The sequence below is a fragment of the Olea europaea genome, chromosome 14 (genome assembly GCF_002742605.1).
Source record: "Olea europaea var. sylvestris chromosome 14, O_europaea_v1, whole genome shotgun sequence".
NCBI lineage: Eukaryota > Viridiplantae > Streptophyta > Magnoliopsida > Lamiales > Oleaceae > Olea > Olea europaea.
The window spans coordinates 10,066,138-10,080,328 of record NC_036250.1 but is presented as its reverse complement, the minus strand read 5'-3'; the positions used below and the strand labels follow the sequence as shown (position 1 = coordinate 10,080,328).

At 38.4% G+C, this 14,191-nt stretch overlaps 1 protein-coding gene across 1 annotated transcript; it reads left to right on the top strand.

Moving 5' to 3' along the window:
* Window positions 1-11,246: 11,246 nt before the first annotated feature.
* On the top strand, window positions 11,247-12,665 carry LOC111409106 (F-box protein At3g07870-like). The gene has a single exon (XM_023039037.1). The coding sequence runs from the start codon at window positions 11,291-11,293 to the stop codon at window positions 12,434-12,436; it is 1,146 nt and encodes a 381-aa protein (XP_022894805.1). The 5' UTR covers window positions 11,247-11,290; the 3' UTR covers window positions 12,437-12,665.
* The last annotated feature ends 1,526 nt before the right edge of the window (window positions 12,666-14,191 follow it).

Sequence of the window (14,191 nt, the reverse complement as noted above, 5' to 3'; positions counted from 1 at the left end):
CTCAACTGAAGAATGGTGCATCTCCCACTGGCAGTGGCCCCCTTTGGTTCACTCAACTGTGATTGAGAGCATACTTTCCACCACTTGGTGCTCCATCCATTTACCTTCATTCTGCTAGCTGCTATGGGCTAGCTATTGACCCACTGAAACTTGTAAATATGTCCAGTAAGGATATTTTTTCACTCTTTTATACCTTAAATTCGATTCCTTCCTTCTTTTCTTTTCCTGCTCAGCTGACTCCAGATTATGTGCAATCTCCATCCACCCTGGACAGTGCGAGCGCCTCTTTGCTTGTTTGGGTTCAGTTTTTGATTGGGAGCGAATTGTTCCACGATATTTTAACTGGAACCAATGCCAAGGTTGGGGTTGAAATATATGCTCCCCAATTTTTTGCTCGTCAACTGATGCTAATCGTGGATTCCATTTACTGGATCAGCCAGACACTTCCTCTACTTCTCCTATTTTGGTCACCCCTGTGTCCATTAGGAATCCTCCCTCCCCTGCTCACGCTAAACGTCCTATCCGTCCATCTGCTTCTCCACCTGCCAAGGCTACTGTAGCTAAAGGTTCCTTAAGCCGCAAACGGCCAGTTTCGGCATCTTCCATTTTGCAAGATGATAATAACGCTCCTCTCATCCTTAGGAGAAAGGTAATTGGATTTGTTTATTCACAAACATACTTTTCTATGTACTAATGGTTTACCTAAATTTCTCAAAAAAGTTCAGCCTCTCCTTCGAAGGCTTTGGTTTTGGCAACTCCTGCTTCACCACCTTCTACTAAAGCTGCTTCGTCCAAATCAGCTGATGAAGGGACTATGCTTAAAGAGAAACCCTTAGTCCTGGAATCTTCGTCACAACCAGTAAAAGGGCCACCTTCTTCCCAGGGCGCCGACCCCCCAAATGTCGAACCAAAAGGTAATACATATTTTGATGTTTTACCTTTGCTTATGCTACTGGTTTCTGATTCGCTGCTTCTTGAATTATGCAGAGGCTCCCATGGGCCTGCCCATTGTAGTAGAGTCTTCTTGCCCAGATAAGGGGAAGTCCCCATAGGTGGTGGAGCCAACTGGTGATATGCCTGAACTTCCCAAGATTGCTGATGAGGTAACATTTTGCCTCACTTTCATTTTCACTTCGTTTATTGTAGTGAAAGCCCTCAACATTGGCATTTTTCTTTGCAGGGTGCTGATGACATTGTGCGTTCCATCCAGGACTTGTTCACTTCCTGGGGACAAGTCAAAACGTCTCGCCCTACTTCAACCAGTCATCCTTCTGTTTCATCTTCTGCTTTTTTGGAGGAAAATATGAAGTCTCTCAAGCAGTCGATACTTGAGTATGTGTCTTTTATGGATATGGATATCGGCCAGGCTAGTGCTACTAAAATATAAGGAAAAGTTTGAGCTATTAAGTGCGAAATTGGCGCAAGCACTTGCACTTCTGTCGCTCAATGTTTCTGCTGACTTTAAAGCGACATTGAAGGTTGTCCACTCTGACATCCTCTCCTTGCTAGCTAAGAATGTCGAATTGAAGGCCAGGAGTACTCAATATCTTCGTGATGCATCTGAAAGAGAGTCTCTGCTTCTAGAGATTAACAAAGCCGAGGATGAATTGGAAGAAATCCTTTCCGACATTATGATCGAAGACTCTTTGATGGTAAGCTTGGCTGTAGAGATAAAGAAGTTTCAAGCAAAGATGAATGACTGTAGGGTGAGAATGACTGCTAAAAAGCGTAATGCTTCCCAAAGAATTGAACCAACCAAGTCTTTGGTTGAGCAGTATAAAAAGCTGGAGGTTGATAACGATTTTGTAATCGAATTAAATGTCGCTTCTTCTCAACAGAGCGAAGATTGGGGAAGACTTAGGGAAAGAATACGTCCAACCTGGGGTGAATTGTAATTAAGACATCCTATGCCTTAACTTTCCTTTTGGAATTTCGCACTAATTGCCATTGCTAATTTTGAATATAACAGCGGCTATCGTCATTAATGAACGACTATTTTGTCTACTTGCATATTAATTGACGTTGTCCTTAATTGTCAACCCCCCAAGCATTTAATTACTTTATGCTAAAATTCATGTACATTCTTTCTTGGTATTCCCGTCTCTTTTTTTAAGACTTTGGGCCATTTGATTTCAGTTATTAGGCACGAATGTGGCCGTTCATATTCTGTCTTTCCACCTTCACGCCTCCATAAATGCGCGTGTATTTCTCACTTATCATTTTTACTTCCATTCTTTTCTTCAAAAACTAATTTGCTGACATCATTTGGCATCTTAATAATTGATCCAAAATTTTCGTCTTCCATAGAAATGAATCATTTGATCCGTCCATTTTGCTATCTGTTTTAATGTCACCTTTGGTATGGGAGATATAGGAAATATTCTTTGGCCAGCAAAGGTCTTCCCATCGTCTTCATGTTCTTTATAAGGAGTTTAATGATGGAAGGCGATTTTTTAGGATGCCTTTCAAGCCACTTTGTTTGCTGAGAGTGCTTCTCAGTCTCCTTGCCCGTTATTGCAGTAATGCGATTAGGCAGGCGATTTGAGGGTGCTTTTCTTCCTTTTTGCTTGTTGAGAGTGCTTCTTGGCCTCTCTGCCTGCCCTTACAGCAGTGCGATCAAGACGGCGACCAAGGCCGGTTCACCCTCTCACTTGGCGATTGACCGAGAAATTAGTTTGCTCTCAATTGTAGCTCATAGAGCATTTGGTATTTTGTATCTCATAATTTGTAATGAATATTTGAAAACAAAGGAATTTATTTGAACGTATTTCGTTCTTGCCTTATTTATCTATGATCGTTCAATGCAATTATATTGATTACGCTTTTATTTGTTCACTTTCCCATAAGGAAGGAGCATACTTTTTTAAATATTTGCCATTAATGAATCTCATGTGCTTGGTGCCATCTAAATCTTCTAAATGATAGGCTCCATTAGGCAACACGCTATTTACTTTATATGGCCCTTCCTAATTGAGTAACCACTTGCCATACTTTGGATCTTTGCTATCCAAAGGGAGTATTATTTTCCAAACCAATTCGCCCAGGCTAAATGACTTGGCTATAACTTTTTATTGTAAAACTTAACCATCCTTTGTTTTTCAACTTGCAATCTATCTAGGACGTCCAACTTTAAATCATCCAACTCTAATAAGTTTTGAACTAGTGATTCGGTATACTCACCATCACTTAACTTATGTTGCAAACACACTCTGATTGATTGCACATTGATTTCCATAGGCAAAATGTCCTCCTGTCCATAAGTAAGTTGGAAAGAAGTAACTTTGGTACTTGACCGAGGCGACGTCCTATAAGCCCATAAAGCATTGTTTAGACATTCGTGCCAATTTCTGGCATTTTCATCTATCATTCTCCTTATGATATTTTTTAGAATCTTATTAGAAGATTCTGCCTGTCTGTTGGATTGAGCGTAATATAGTGTGGAGTTCGCTAACTTAACTCCAAACTCGCTCAAGAATTTCTTCACTTGTTCTCCATTCAAAGAAGTTTCGTGATCTACCATCAAAGTTTGTGGAACCCCAAATCTATAAATAATATGATCACGGATAAATTCTATGACACTCTTTTGGGTGATCTCCTTTAAAGGTATCGCTTCTACCCACTTAGTAAAAAAATCAGTTGCAACTATAACAAATGTATATTGCTTGGACGATGGGAGATAAATCTTCCCTATTAGGTCTATCGCCCAACCCTTGAACGGTCAAGGTTTGATAATGGGTGTCATCTCTCTTGTTGGCGCCCTTTGTATTGGACCATGCTTTTGGCACGCTAGACAACTCTTCGCATATTGAACACATGATTCTCCCATCTTAGGCTAAAAATATCTATTCCTAATAATTAACCATCTCATCTTTTGGCCAACTTGATGAGCACCACATATCCCTTCATGCACTTCAACCATGATTGTTCTGGCTTCTTGCAAACTTACACATTTTAGTAATATACCATCAGAGCGTTTCTTTAACAACTCTTCATCTATTAATATATAGTTTAGTAAATGCAACTTCATTTTTCTACTACCTCTTTCATTAGGTACTTTAAGGAATCTTTTAATCTCTGCCCTCCAGTCCATTGCATCTTCATCTTGTATACAATGAATTTCAATCCTTCTCGCCCTTCTTTGGACTACGGGCAATATTACTCCATATTCACAAGTAAATTTCCAATTTAAAGCCTTTGAATACCCTGAGGCCATCTAGGCCAACTCATTTGCTATGTCATTATATATCCTATTAACACATTGAAGCTCAACTTGGTCGAATTCTTCCAACAATTCTTGAGCGATTTCATATTGACTTATAATGGAATCACTTTGGCACTTAAAATCACCGATCAATTGGTGAATTACCAATTGAGAATCGCCTCTAACAATCACATTCTTTATCTCCATATCTATTATTAATTCTAAGCTCACGATTAAGGCTTTGTATTCGGCTTGATTGTTGGTGCACATCCTATCCAAAATGAATGCGAACTTGTAACAAATCCCTAAAGGATTTATCAATGCTACTCCTACTCCTGCACCTTTAGAGGTTTTTGACCCATCGAAACGTAAAACCTAAGGTTTTAATTCGAATGAATCGATTTCTAATTCAATTTCTTCAGGCATGTCAAGGCATGGATGATCGGCCAGAAAGTTACCCAAAGCCTAATTTTTTATTGCCTTTTGGGATATGCATTGTATTTCGAATCTTGATAACGCTAAAGTCCAAAGACCTACCCTTTGGTGTAAAATAGGGCAAGAGAACATATATTTAGCCAAATTTACTCTAAAAATCAAATAAACGGTTATGGGCCGTAAATAAGCCCTTAATTTCGTACATGTGAAATACAATACAAGACATAACTTTTCAATGACAGAGTAATTACATTCACATTTTGTTAACCGTTTACTCAAGTAGCGAATTGCCCTTTCTTCACCAAATTGGTCTTCTTGCGCGACCATTCCAGCTATTGATTCTTGTTTAGCCGATACATACACTTTTATTGGTCGTCCTTGGATTGGTGATATCAACATTGGTGGACTTGATAAATATGTCTTTAGGCTTTTAAAAGCCTTTTGATGCTCTTCTTTTTAGACGAATTTGTCCTGATTTTTCAGCTTTAAAAGCGAAGGAAACGTTTTAGTTCGCCCTGCACAGTTAGAAATAAAGCGTCTTAGAAAGTTTACTTGGCCTAGAAACCTTTGCAATTCTTTTTTATTGTTAGGTGGTTTGGCCTCTAAAATGGCCTTCACTTTATTTTTATCAAGTTCAATCCCCCTTTTGTGTACTAAAAAACGAAGAAAGTTACCTGCATTAACACCAAATGCACATTTCAAGGAATTCAACTTTAGCTTCTATTGCTTCATTCACTCAAATGAACATCTCAATTATTCAAAATGGTCCTCTTCTTTAATGGATTTGACCACTATATCATCTATATACACCTCAACAAACTTGCCTATCATATCATGAAAAATCGGGTTCATTGCCCTTTGATAAGTCGCTCCTACATTTTTCAGGCCGAAAGGCATAACTACCCATTCAAAACATCTTAGAGATCCAGGGCATCTAAAAGCAGTTTTGTGTATATCTTCCTCAGCTATATAAATTTGATTGCATCCTGAATATTCATCCATGAAGGAATACATTACGTGTCCAGCAGTCGAATCTACTAAAGAAACTACCGTAGGTATTGAATATTCATCTTTGGGTGTTGCTATGTTTAGGTTCCTAAAGTCTATACACACCTTTAATTTACCATTCTTTTTTAGTACTGGCACGATATTGGACAATCACTTGACATATCTGATTATTCTAATAAAGCTTGCTTTTAATAATTGCTCTATTTCTTTTTTAATCTCAGGAAGTACATTAGGAGCAAAGCGCCTAGAAGGTTGCTTATGAGGTTTAAAATTTGGCTTGGTTCACAATCTATGTTACACCAAATCTCTATCTAAATCAGGCATATGTTCATATTTTCAAGCAAAACAATCCTTATATTCCTTTAGTAAAGCGATTAATTTATCACTATCATCTTGATCGAGCATCTGGCTAACGAATATTGGGCGATCTTCTCCTTCATTGTCAATATTCACTTTAATCAGAGGGTCTTGTACTTGAGCGTATCCAGGCTAGGTAATCCTCATTACTTCATCGTCCAATTCCCTTATAAGCACTTCTTCTTCTAAACAATCCACTTTATTGACTTCTCGGCCAATACTTTGTTCCAACTCAAACACTGTCAATTTGTCTCCCAATACTTTCAAGGCTGCTTCTTCTTTCGTCTTGTCTTTACATTCTTCATTGAAAGCCATTAATTTGGCTTTGAAGGCTTGAACATCGTCCATTTGCCTTTGTTGCTTACAATTCATTTAAAACTCCTTGATTACTTTTTACCAATTACTGGGTCTTCTAGGGCCACTATGTTTGGCCTCATTTGACTGAACATTTCAGTGAGTGCATCTACTGAAAACAGCTCCACTCTGTGCGACAATTTGAGTTTCTTCTCCATCTTGGACTACTCTGACAGATCCATAATTTCCTTCATACATGAACCTTTCCATTGAGTTTGTTTCTGCGACAAAAGGTCTATGATCTGCCTGCACCACTTCTGCTTCACCCTTGTCATTCCAGAAAACCAAGCATTGATGGAGTGATGAGGGTATGCAGGGACTTCCGTGTATCCAATCCCTTCCTAATAACACATTGTAACTAGTAGGACCATCTATTACGAAGAAGACTGTGATCCTAGTAGTTGTCCCCACAGTTATGTCCAATGGCATAACCCCTTTAGCTGAAGTTGTTCCTCCATTGAAACTTGTAAGGATAACTTCTGTTGGAATCATATTGCTTTCTGTCTTTGCAAATTTCTTCATCATCCTAGATAGAATGGTGTTTATAGCTGCTCCATTATCGATAAGTACTTTCGGCACAGGTATACCGTTAACTAAAGCCTTAACGTACAATGGCTTCAAGTGTTTAGTTAACTTCATGGCTGGTCTCTTAAAAATAACCTTTTCGACAGCATCTATTTCCACTTCCTGCTTGTTCTCCATTGAATTATCCATTTGTGATAAGTCAACGTGCAGTATGTCGCACTGAGCTTTCGCTTCCTGAATTTCCTTTTTATTGTTTTCTAATGCTTCTTCTTTGGTTACCCAACCTGTGGGAGGAGGCAATATTCTTGGAGGTGACCCAACTTTTCAGAGCGAGGTACTCTCCTTTTTCTCTTGGGTGTCCCATACAACACATAATAATCGAAAGAACGTCCAGATGGTTCTCCCAGCAAATCCACTTCACGAACACCTTCTCTATGTAGTTGCTTCAACAGGGTATTACGCGATACTCCCCTCTTTCTTCTTTCTGCTTCCATATTAATTTCCTCTTCGATGTCCGTCATACCATCATCCTCTTCATCATTGTAGGCCCCTCTAGAAGTCTGACCTTTTTCACATTCCAGCACACATGCTTCTTCTTCGTTATCCTCCATTTCTTCTTCTTCTTTTTCTTTGTTCTTGAACTCATTGGCTAGTAAATAGTTATTAGCCATGACAGGAGGTAACGTACAGAACTCAATAGTAAGGGGTTGATCTGGATCTTCTTCATTCCTTCTGTCTCGCTCAAACTTCAATCTCCCAGAAGAACTCTCTAACAATTCTTCCATCGACTCACCTGTACCAGTCTCTTCACTGTCTTCGAGAACATTTTGATTGGCTACCTCGAGTAGTTTAGGCCCCTTAGGACGTGACACTCCCTGTTGTTGCCTTATCATTCGTCCATAATTCCGTTGAAAACGCCTTTGTTGGGTTCTAGTCATCTCGTTGAAAGGTATCACCCTTCCTGCATTATACTGGAACGAATGCCATACATTTAGTTGGCGAGATTGCTGCCTGAATGTTCTCCCAATATTTATTGACCCGAACTGCCTCTCAAAAGGCGGTCCCCTATAGAATAATGTACCTCGCCCTCTAACAGGCAGAGCGTTTGGGAAAAAATTAGGGCGATGGTGGTGCTGCCATATCCCTGGTTTCTCTGTATTTGCAATTACTTCTCTTTTACATCTTGCACACAGGACATCTTCATTCTTTTTAGGCTCTTTTCCTTTGATACGTTCAAAGACACTGGGATGTGGCCCAGGGTCCTCCTCTCCGTCGTCTATAACCAACTTGAATTTTGGCAACTTGTTTTTGAAACCAGTCGTCATCATGTTCACCCCAAGTGGCTGTGGAAAAGGGTTTTCAGCCACTGTCATCTTCTTCTTATCCTCAAATGTAATTCGTCCTGATTCAATAGCGTTATGGAACACATGGTGAAAAACCAAACAGTTTTTAGTCAAATATGACCATACATTATGCCACTTACAATATTTTTTACCCTTGATTTGTTTAGGGCTTGGCACTTATGTTTATCGCTCAACTTTATCTGTTTATCCTTATATAGTTTATCAAATATAAGGTCTGCTTTGGTTACATCGAACGAGAACGTTCTAGCCTTTTTGTTTTCATTTTTTATAGGCTCATCCTTGCCCGACGATCTAGGCTTAGCCATTATATGACAAGTATACGCGTCTCCTTTGATTAATTCAGCCAAAAACATTTCGGTTTGATCATAATACTCGTCATTAATGGTATGAACATCAAAATTTGGGTCTCTATAATAAGTTCCCTTACTAGAATTTTTTATTTGCTCTTCTTCTCTTATTAATCGTTCATACCTAATCACGTTTGCGCTCAATTGGAAAAGATCGGGAAATTCCCTATCTTGAAATTTCTTTTTCAAATCAAAGCTTAAACAACTTTGAGCGATTTTGACAAACTCCTTTTCGGGTAAAGGTACAAAACATTTGCTTCTTGCTATCTTGAACCTTTGAAGGAAACCTTCTACCCATTCTTTTGACATTTGACATAGATTCGCCAAATCAACCAAAGTAACTTCAGACTCAGTCTTATAAAACTGAGCATGGAACAATTGCTTCAATTATTGCCATGTTTGAACAGAGTTCGCTGGCAAATTGATAAATCAGGAGAAAGCTACTCCTGTTAATGAACTAGGGAACAACCTCATTTTATGGTAGTCGGTTACTTCATCACTTTGTAGTGTGAATCGCCCTATGTGTTCTAAAGTAGACATCTCTCCTAAACTGGTAAATAATGAGAATTCTGGCACTTTATACCCTCTAGGCCATGGATATGCTTGGTTTACCCAATCAGGATATGGCTTTATGTAAGTCGGCCTAATGACAGAACGTACCCCAAAAGCCATTTGATCCTGTACTATTTCCATAATTGGATTTCTCAACATGACGTTGGGGTCATATGGAATTCCTACAGGTTGGTTGATCGGTTGATTTGCCTGATGCCTGATGTTTGGTCCTTGGTTGGCAACAAAGTTGCCATGATTTGGACCATTGTTACCATTAACCTGAATATTTATTCCATCATTAACACGTAGGGTGTTCTGTCCATTATTTAGGACATTGTCTCTTACATTTAGGTTACCCCCCAAGTTAGATATACCATTACCACTATTCCGATTTGGCATTACACCATCCTCCTGGTTTGAAGTAGACGGACCAAAAGGTGGTTCTATCCCTTGATTTGGACTTAGGGCTGAGGAATTATGTCCTACAATTGTCCTAGCTTGAAAGTGACTTGCAATAGGCACAACTGGCTGACAAATTTGGCCTACTAACTTATTCATTATTTCATTTAATATATTAAGTTGTTTGGCCATGTTGTCATAATGTGCATTCCCATTCTGGGTAAATCTTTCCATATTATGAACATTTCGTAGATTTACCTGTTCAACGACATCCTGTGTGAGTTCTCCAAGCAATGCACGCATGGTTCGAGGACTCAATTTTGTCATTGGTTTGTAACAACTGTGACTGTTCTAACTCTGTCCCTCTGTTCGTGGAGAGTTTTGTTGCTCCTCATATCGCTCGATCACAGACTAACTCCTCCCTGACTTGCTGCTTCCTTATCAGATTTGTGAGACATATTGTTTCACTTTTTGTATACTCAACACCAAGGTCCCACTGAGCGTGCCAAATTGTTTCGCGCGAGTAGTCGCTAATAATTAAAAAAGGGGTCAGACGATTGTGTAAGGAACAGATCTCTTGAGACAAAGTCCCAAAAAGGGGTGTTTTATTGGCGATGATTTACAATTAGAAATAAACAGAATGCCTCCAAGGAACGCAAATACACGAGTATTAAAAGAAGTATTTAAATTTAAGCTAAGAAATTAAAATTACATATTCTCTGTTTGAGAGTGTTTGATTTGAGGTCCTTTATTTTATGTCTTCTCTTCCTTTTTATATTCCCTTGATGACTTCCTCGTGACAAACCGCTTGGAAACTGCTTGATTGTTTTATAACTATCCATTTTTTTTTATGGTGGCTAATTTTTCGTGGAATTGCCGTCTCTAACTGCTGTCATTACTCTTTGTCGTTCAACCGCCTTCAACTGGGTTCTTTAGATCGTGGAATGTGATAAGATTACTCAATAACTGCTTTAATAACTGCTATTCTGGACAATCATAATATTTTATGTTTGCTAAGATCTTGGGCGATTCGAAAGCTTGGGTGAGAACGGGGTCATCGCTCTGGGCGACCGTAAGGCACTCCATTCGCTTAGATTATGGGCGTCTTACAAGATTGGGCAATGATGTCACTGTGTTCGTGGGCTTCCACTGCATTTATCAATAATTCTGTTTGGACCTTTATCCTGTACTCCCCAATTGGATTTCACTCTTTGAGCTATTTGATTTGGACTGCACTTTTAGTGTGTCAACAGTTCCAGAAATACAGGATCCACAGTTCTGATTTTTCAACTAAAATAATACAAATAGAACACTGAAAAAGCCTGTGGGATACATCAATTATGAAGACAAGCTGGAGCTCAAGCGCCATGATCTTCACTATAATCCAATGACAATGCTTTGCCACATGGTCGAGTTGTGAGCCTTTTACAGTTCACCGTCATTAAAATGAAAGTAAATTTATTTTGCAAAATTCAAGACTCAAATTTTAGAAATTAAATTCCTGTAAGACTATTATCCTATTATTTATTAAGGGAGTAATCAATTCATGCAGCCAAGTTTGAATATTATTATGTCTGTTTCTTTAAGTCCAAGAAAGTAAATAGAGTAGAGAAAAGTCTCAGTTTTCCATCTTTGACCTAGCCAAGAATAATACTTCACCAAAAGACGAAGAATGATACGGCATCTATATATAGTCCTAGTAGGCAATTTGGCATTACCATTAGAGGGCCAATAAAGAAACTGCTAAAATGAGCGATGAGGGATTCTTGATGAATCTACCTTCACATATTATTGTCGAAATCCTCTCAAGTCTTCCAGCCATAACTGTCATAAACTGCAAGCTTGTTTGCAAGAAATGGCTCAGCCTAATCTCAACTCCTGAGTTTGCTAAGTTGCATCTTTTCAAATCAAATCCTGTCCTCGGTGTCTTCCAACATAAGCCAGGAGGCGGCGAAGTCTGCAGGCTATTCGAATTTGACCATCATGGTATTCATTCTGATCCAGTGTTCAAATTTGAGGTGTCAGTATCACTTTGCATCAGCCATGGTGCAACGGGTTGTGTAGGTTCCATCAATGGCTTGGTTTGTTTACGCAATTTTGGTCATGAATACGATGCTCTATACATATGCAATCCCATTACACGGGAGTATGTTAACCTTCCATTTCTCGACAGAGCCTTTGAAAATCCCAGTCAAGTCACATACGGGTTTGGATTGAGCACGATAAGTGGAAAATACAAGGTTGTAAGAATTTTCCACGAGGGAGCCAATGATCCAACAACAGGTGCATGGTTAAGTATTTCAAGGTCTGAGTGCCATGTTCACACCCTTGGTACAAACTCATGGAGAGACATTAGGGACGTTCCATTCGGGTATAGTTGTCGTTCTGTTGGTCCATTTTTCAATGGAAATCTTCATTGGGTGATACAAGATTTAGAGGGCTCTGAGCTGATTTCTTGTTTTGATGTCCAAAAAGAGTCATTTCACCCATTCCCCCCTCCTTTTCCTGGTGAACGACATAAAAGAAGTCTTCATAGCCTCGGAGTTGTCGCAGGTTGTCTATGCCTATGTGACAATACTTCAGATTCTGAAATTGTCTTGTGGGTTATGAAGGAATATGGAGTGAAGAAATCATGGATCAGAGAATTTATCATCAGCAAAGTGCCAGATTTTGCAGGGCCAGCTTACGAAATGGTTTATGCTTTAAAATTTTTTGAAAATGGTGATATATTGCTCACATTGGAGGACCACTGCTTATTTTTCTACAGGAATCAGAGTAAAACTCTTCAAAAAGTTGAAGCTGGTCCTAATTATACCATTCAGACAATGCTTTATGTACCAAGTTTTGTTTCAGTCAAGGATTTTGTACTAACAGAGAATGTAAGGGTATTCTGAGTTCTTACATTTGGTCCTATGTCTTATTAGAAAGTCTAATCGGAAAGGGGAATGTTTGGTCTTGGAACCGCTTTATTTTCAAGGATTTTTTGTCGTATTTTGGCTGATCATTGTATCTTTGATCGAGAACAAGAACAAGTGTTGTGTTGCTTTTATTGGCTTATATAGCATGTGGAGTAGATTATATCATTTCGTATTTTCATTATACCAATTGTAGAAGTCAATTTCAGTCTACTCTTCAAATGCATGGAAATCTATTTCGTGATTTCACTTCTGCAATGGATGTAAACAAGACGCATTTTTATTGTAACAACGGGTTACCTGCGTAGGCACTTCAGCTCTCATATCTAATTCTTTGGACATGATAAACATATAACATGTACTCGCATGAAATGTTAATTAAATATCGAGTGAATAGTCATATTTTTCTTCCGTTCTAGTCTCCCCCGTAATAAGAAATAATAACTAAGTTGAAATATCATTTTTCACTATCTTTCCCTGTCTCTATAAATCTGACATTTTTCATGATTCCTTTATGTCTTCCTCTATGGCAAAGCCCTCAAAGGACTTGTCACAGTAGTAGACTAGTATGAGATGCGTAATCAAACCCTTTATCACTCAAGATCTTACTCGAGAATCCAACCCAAGTACCATTTGCAACCTTTGAGAATCCCCTGCATGATAGGCACATGCTCCGCATCATAAAAAACATACAATTTGCCCGTCGAAGACAAAAATGCACCATTTCTCTACACCCATGCTCACTTGTATTTGTCATCGTGATTAATTAAATTCATCAACAAATCCCTGAAATAATTCTTGAATTTAAAAAAAAAAAACAAAAGTTTCTCAAGAGATTACTGTTTTGCATTGTATGCCATTGTAAGTCTCTTGAAATCTATTTCTCAAGCCTCGTCCCGAAACAAACCAGGATTTTTATTTTGGATCACATTAGATTTATCTAATTTTTTTATCTAATGTTTTACATACACTCACAATAGGAGTGTGGGGACCACATGTTGGGATTATTTTATTGACGCGGGATCCACGTGCTTGTGAGAGTAGGTAAACTATTTTGTAAACTAAATTATGTACACTTAAAATTATCTTTTTATATTTTACCTTCAAGAAATCCCTCCCTCCCAGGTAGAGGTAGCGCCTTTATTCTTGAAACCTATTACTATTGTGTTTTAAGCGGCAGCTTTGGCACAAGATACCGGAGAATAAATATATTCTTCTTCATTAGTTTATACTGTCAAGTCTCAATTACTCAACAAGACTCTATTGTCTACTAAACAAATGGACGTGGGGCGGCACATTGATGGTCCTCAAAGTTGGTGTTCAACCTTTTTTTGACAAATGAAGGTTCTAATAACTACAACTAGCAATCCAGATGAGATTTGAACACGCCATTCCAAAAGTACAATAACTTAGTCTATGCTTTTTAAAAACTCATTTTTTTAAGAACGCATTTCACACTCTCCCAATAAAATAANTTCCAAAAGTACAATAACTTAGTCTATGCTTTTTAAAAACTCATTTTTTTAAGAACGCATTTCACACTCTCCCAATAAAATAATTTCACACATAAATTCAATACTTCTACTTACTTTTAGCTGCACGTTCTCCAAAAAGTTACCGTTACAAAATCTATTCCTCCGAAAATGGGCTCAAACAAACCATAAATATTTCTACGAATGGATTACTGATATACCGAACATGTCCATAAAAGGATGGAAAAGTAATAAGAACAAC